The 6,381-nt window shown below is 39.8% G+C and overlaps 1 protein-coding gene and 1 long non-coding RNA gene across 2 annotated transcripts in view; both read right to left on the reverse strand.

Moving 5' to 3' along the window:
- Positions 1 to 6,381, reverse strand: part of LOC127632447 (heterogeneous nuclear ribonucleoprotein L-like) — a 74,682-nt gene that overhangs the window by 36,186 nt on the left and 32,115 nt on the right. Inside the window, exon 2 of the mRNA XM_052111030.1 lies at positions 3,070 to 3,188. Coding sequence (XP_051966990.1) covers positions 3,070 to 3,188 — 119 coding nt within the window. The remainder of the gene's footprint in view (positions 1 to 3,069; positions 3,189 to 6,381) is intronic.
- On the reverse strand, positions 1,521 to 1,888 carry LOC127632450 (uncharacterized). Its single transcript, XR_007969102.1, has 3 exons — positions 1,827 to 1,888; positions 1,695 to 1,782; positions 1,521 to 1,606 (listed from the first exon to the last, which is right to left on the reverse strand). It is a non-coding gene; the product is annotated as an uncharacterized LOC127632450 (long non-coding RNA).

A 6,381-nucleotide genomic window follows, 5' to 3' on the forward strand; every position in this document is an offset into this window, starting at 1 on the left:
GCTCTCGGTGGGGCGTGTGGTGAGTTGTGTGTGGCTGCTGCGGAGAATAGAGACTCAACATGTCACATGATAAGATGCGCGGATTGATGGTCTCAAACACAGAGGCAACTGAAATTCATCCTTCGCCATCCAGATTGAGGCGAGTCACTACGCCACCAAGAGGAATTAGAGTGTATTGGCTGCAGCAGTAAAATAACAGTAATTCAAGTGAAAGTCTTCAGTAGAAAAGAACACACTATTGATAATCTACATCTGACATGGAGTTTGTGTAGAGCGACCACATATAGCACTGAGCAGTGAATCACGAGCCTCTGCACATGTTTCTGTGTGTGTGTCGGCAGAGCGGCGCTCACTCAGTAAAGCGTGCTGCCAGAGACTATTTACCTGTGCATGCTGACTGTATATTTATTATTAAACACAGACTTTTGTTATGGTGAATTGAAGGTTATTTATGTCATTATTTGAGCTTGACAGTAACATCAATGACCAACATGTGGTATCGGATTTGGATCGGGATCGTCGGACCGATTCCCGATCCGGGTAAAAACAACAGTATCGGACCTGATCCCGATCCAGCTATCATATTAGTGCCATCCCTATCCTAAATATAATTTACATATATATATATATATATATATATGATTAAATATGATAATAATTAATTTTCTTGACAGATTTCATGTGAATCACCTACTGATAAAAATGACTGAAACTAATTATTGTACAATGAAGCTATTCAACCTCTACTGACCTCTATTAGCAGTGCATCGCAAAATAAGTATACGCTTAAAAGTCCCCGGCATGTGTAGCATCATGAGAAAGCTTAGAATCTGAATTTTTCTGATTTTACATCACATCTGCATATATCTAACAAAAAATAACAAAATAAGACCTGAAAACATTCATGTCACAAATGAGCAACACCTAGAGGTGATGTCGAAATACTAATATGAATGTAAAAGTCTTTCCATTTCACTTGTATAGACATATATCAAAGGAACGCTCTCAGGAATGTGAAAGCATTATTTATTTTGTTACTCTAATACCACAGTTCAAAAACACATCATATACAAATGTCTCGTTTATGCTCTGATAACTGCTGCTTTAAACCTTGAATAGATAAAAAACGTTATATCTGCTCTTACCTTTATTTTACTAATCTGTGAGCTTGTTCGCATGAATAATCCAGTGTTATATGTCCACAACAAAACATACAGTCCAGCAGGAAAACATGGACGACTGCTGATGACTGTTATATAAGATCTCCAAGGGGAGGATCTCAGCTTTCTAATGACACCTGGATTGAGCTTGTGGTCCACTCAGAGGCCGAGATATTCACTGAAATAATGAGGTGATGCTTGAACTGAACATAAGACTGAATGTCAATGGACGAGCACATCTGTGAGGACTGAGATGTGTTAGAGCGCCCCCTACAGTTCACATCTGTGAGGGGTATAATGTGTTAGAGCGCCCCCTACAGTTCACATCTGTGAGGACTGAGATGTGTTAGAGCGCCACCTACAGTTCACATCTGTGAGGACTGAGATGTGTTAGAGCGCCACCTACAGTTCACATCTGTGAGGCCTGAGATGTGTTAGAGCGCCCCCTACAGTTCACATCTGTGAGGACTGAGATGTGTTAGAGCGCCCCCTACAGTTCACATCTGTGAGGCCTGAGATGTGTTAGAGCACCACCTACAGTTCACATCTGTGAGGACTGAGATGTGTTAGAGCGCCACCTACAGTTCACATCTGTGAGGACTGAGATGTGTTAGAGCGCCCCCTACAGTTCACATCTGTGAGGACTGAGATGTGTTAGAGCGCCACCTACAGTTCACATCTGTGAGGCCTGAGATGTGTTAGAGCGCCCCCTACAGTTCACATCTGTGTATTGTGATGGAGGGTGATAGAGGAATAATGATCTTGTCCAGTACTTGCTGCCATCGAGTGGAATGAATAGAGACTTTTTGGAGGGGTACAGAGTGAACAGAACCAGAATTACATGCTTACATTTGTTTTTTAATGATTTGATTTGAATCAGATTTTTTTAACTTTCTGTTCAACATAAGAATGTAAGCATATCCAGTATTATTATTATTTATGAATATTGTTCTGAAAAATTAGACCATTTTCACATTATGTGTGTAAGTGTCTGTTTAATTACACAGTTTTTCAGCAGAGACATCATGTGGTCATGAGATGTTTCACCTGATACTGCCATCGGTCTATAAATAACCTCACGCCACCTTCAGTTCTGCAGATAAGCAGCAGAAACAATTAAATCTGCTGTTTCAATCGCCGTCTCGTCTTCTCTGCAGTAAAGCATCAGGACACTGATGTTGTCAGAGGTCAAATATTCACTGTACTGTTCGTTTACCTGTAATAATGTAGCTCAGCTGTAAACGTCATGAGCTTGTGTGTTCCCTTCCATTATTACTCCAACTGATAATACAAGAATGACTTTTTGTGCACCACAGACAACATCTGACTGTTATACTAAATATATATATATATATGAACAGATTTTGGGCTGATTTTAAATGCTCTTTAATCAGCAGAAGTCCAGAGCAGCTGAAGAGATTAATATGAGTTTGATCTCAGAGGAATGATACACTCTGTGTTAAATGCACATGAAAGACATTGTCACAGTATTGAAAGCTCATGTTTGTCATGACTTCATCTTCTAACAACTATCAGAAATGTCTCCAGGATGCGATGAGACCGACTGATCTCGTATGCGATCACCTGCACTGATGTATGTCAGTATAGGCATATATATACAGTATATATCATATTTATAAAAACAGCTTAATTCTGTTGTCACAAGAACAATAATCTATAACTTTAATAAAATGAGTGCATTTCACAGACAATAAGAAACATTTATGGCTGGCAAATGTTCTCAGTTTCCTCTTCATTGGCAGGTTTGGCAAAGCGTTTATTTTTATCAAGAATTGTATTTCTGTATAGTGGTCCATTTCAGTGATTAATAAGGGCTAGGCTGAGTCAAACTAATCTAAGCTGAAAATCATTCTGTCATTTATTTAACTGAATTGAATGTGAATTTTACCAGATGTTTCCAAATTTTTCCAAGGCCTCGACCAGATCAGCTTCCACCACCGAATCACAGAGTCCACGAACGTGAACGACGGGCGACGGAGTGATGCGATGAGTGTCAGAGCTGTTATCCTGCGAAACAGAGAGAGACAATCAACATCATTTCAACACATTTAAACTGTACATATCATGTACTGTATTTACACTAGGGGTGCACCCATCCCACTGTTTCTCTCGCGACCTGACTCCCACACCTGAACTCTCAGTAACGGCCGATCCCGATGCCAATGTTGTTGTTTTTCTTAATCAGTTAAGAATGTCTTAATAATAAATATTATAATGTATTAAACAATAGTAAAGCATTTCGGTCACAATTCTTAACTTTAAACTCTGGGGCTTTTATTTTGACACTCCAGGAAGACACTGTCAATGTGAAGGTAGCTCACAGCAGTTAAATATGCTTTTCATTAAAGAGATACTTCACCCAAAAATTCTCTCATCATTTATCCATTCTCATGATATCTCAGGTGTGTTTGACTTTCTTTCTTCAGCACAACACATTTGAAGAAAAATAGAAAAATATCTCAGCTCAGTAGGTCCTTAAATCTCAAACAGAACGCAGGTGTCCCGACGTGCGTTTTTGAGACCTGAAGTTATTTTTAACTTGACACGGTGTGTGAAAATGTGCCGGTCCTGCGTGAGATGCTGAAGAAAGAGCGAGATGTGGTGCAGCAGTCATGGCCGCTCATCCAGCGTGTTTACACTGGAAAACACACACAAAAATGTGTTCTATGTGAACGGCCCCTAACTCATGGGCAAAACAGTTTGAAAGTCCTGTTTTTTTTTTCTTAACTTACAAACCTGAACCCAAAATCCTACTTGAAAAACTGACCCGAACCCAGCAGACCTCTAATGTGAACAGCGTATTTGCGTGTGTACCCAGAACATCATGTCACCCCTCAAGAGCTTTTTGCTGAGCTTTCCTACCGAGGTGGGAGCCTGAAGAATGGAGCCCCGTGCAATTGTGTGGTTTACATGGTGGTTAAAACCACTATTGAGCTTGATGGTAACAATCATGACTAACACACAGTATTGGATTTGGATCGAGCTCATCAGATAGATACCCGACCCCGTTTGAAAGCGTCAGTATCAGAGCCGATACCGATCCGATCTTCAGCCTGTTTACATTCACTTAAAACTAAGCGACTGAGTTTATATCTATATCTCGCTAAAAAACTGTATGGTAAAAACAGCGTAATAATACCAAGTCCCCCCAAAAAATGTGGACTTTTTTTGTCAACACAATCATTCACACCACAGATTTTCCCATTAACAGCTAAACGTCCCGGTTGAGAACACTCAGAAAAGAGCAGCGTGGCATGAGGAGACGTCCTGCAGGGAGTAAATGACTGCAAAGAGCAGGAACGCAGGAAATGCCCTCAGGACAATCATGCTGAAATTGCAGCACTGGCAGTTACGAGAGGAAAACAGCTGATAAACTGCAGCTGCATGAGAGCTGCAGGCGCAGACATTTCCACCCAAACACACACACACACTAATAACATCAATTATAAGAGAGAGTTCCCTTGGAATGGATGGCTGAGCATGACAGAAATGGCCGTAATTTACCATAAGGTGAAATATCTTCATCACATGTGTGTTCAGTTTTTACAGAAAGTCATCATGGTCCTCGTGTACTGCAGCATCCTTCAGTGATGTTTGTTTTTGCAGTTGTCAGTCTCTCTCACATACACACTGTGTTTCCTCACATCACAGACCTGACAGTGTGGCATTACTGGAGCTGTGTGTCGCAGTGAAGCACAACTGAAGTCATTGTAAAGCTCTACAGTGAAGCGCATCACTCTTACTGAATGTTTGTGTTGTGTGTTTACATCCTCATCATGTACTGTATGCCTCAAAACACTGGATGAAATATTAATCTCACAAGTGAAAACATGATAGTTTTATCACAGTGAAGTAAACAGAGGGGTCACTTCATTACTCTTGAGCAGATGTTGCCATATTTGGCATGTATGTAAATGTACAATGAAATACTCTGTGATTTTTTTCCTTCCTCTATTCAATGTGTTTCAAACAAAACTGTGTATGTGGAATGTATGATTTCACCAATATAAGAACGGATAATACAATTAAATAATAAAAAACTGTCTCAAAAGTTCCAAATAGTGCATTGATAAAATGTGTGCTGGTGCTAAGAGCAGCGCTTTAAGTCATAAGCACAAAGTCAGAGCACATGTCATGAAGTGTTGTATGTTTGTACAAGCGTGTGCTGAGTTTAGGTGCAGGTGGGTTTGGTGCAATCACACACAAAGGGTTAATGGGATGAGTCAAGTGCAGTTTCATTCTGATGTTCTTCTCCGGTTATTGATCTGTCTGCACTCGTCCATTCTCTCAAACAGCAGTGATATAAACTAACAGCACATTCAGAAGAAGTTGCTCGTGTGTGCAATGAATCAGATGAACTAAAAATGATGTTCTTTTGTGTCCTTGAAGATTGTCAGGGATATTTCTATGACAGTGACGCATCTTTTATACGCATGGAAATGTGATTCAGGATTTGTTCTGTACAATATTTCTCAATAGCAAATTGCGCTTTGCGTCACTACATTAACATAAAATACACCCACAGTGTGTGTGCATACTTATCTGTACAGTCAGCACTGTTACTGTGTCCGTTCTGAAAGAAGGCGCGAGCCCAAACATAGAGAGATATCTTAAAATCTCATAGCATAATCAATACACATATATTTACTATTAAAAAGATTTTATTCATTTGCATGACTTTTCCAGGCCTGGAAATCACAATTTAAAAATTCCCTGATACAACTTTGAAAGAAATTGAAATAATCACTTAATTCTCTTAGTTTCTACACGTCTACCATGTTTCAGAGTAACTGGTCAAAATACTAAAACAAAAAGCACATTATTATCTCTCACATTAACTGAATTCTGAATAGCCTCTTTTTCAGCTAGGCTAACAAGGCTAATGCTGCAGAGAACACAGCACGAGTTTACCGGCCTCAGAAGCCCACGGTTCGAGGACGCTCAACACGAAAGTGAAGGTAACACCAAAGTCTGTTTACCTCATTAAAACCTCCATCTAATATTCACCTTAAAAACCTTGTCTGATTACAACACCATTTCACTCGCTTTTGGCGCCCCCCGCTGGACACTTCTCTGGGAAACTGCAGACACATGTGTAATACAGCAAGTCATTTTGCTTTGCTAAGTTGCCATGGTATAATATTCATAAGATCAGGTTGATAATATCAGTCATAAAACAGTTTTCGGTCATAATATAAAA

This window comes from Xyrauchen texanus, chromosome 39 (genome assembly GCF_025860055.1).
Source record: "Xyrauchen texanus isolate HMW12.3.18 chromosome 39, RBS_HiC_50CHRs, whole genome shotgun sequence".
Taxonomy (NCBI): Eukaryota; Metazoa; Chordata; class Actinopteri; order Cypriniformes; family Catostomidae; genus Xyrauchen; species Xyrauchen texanus.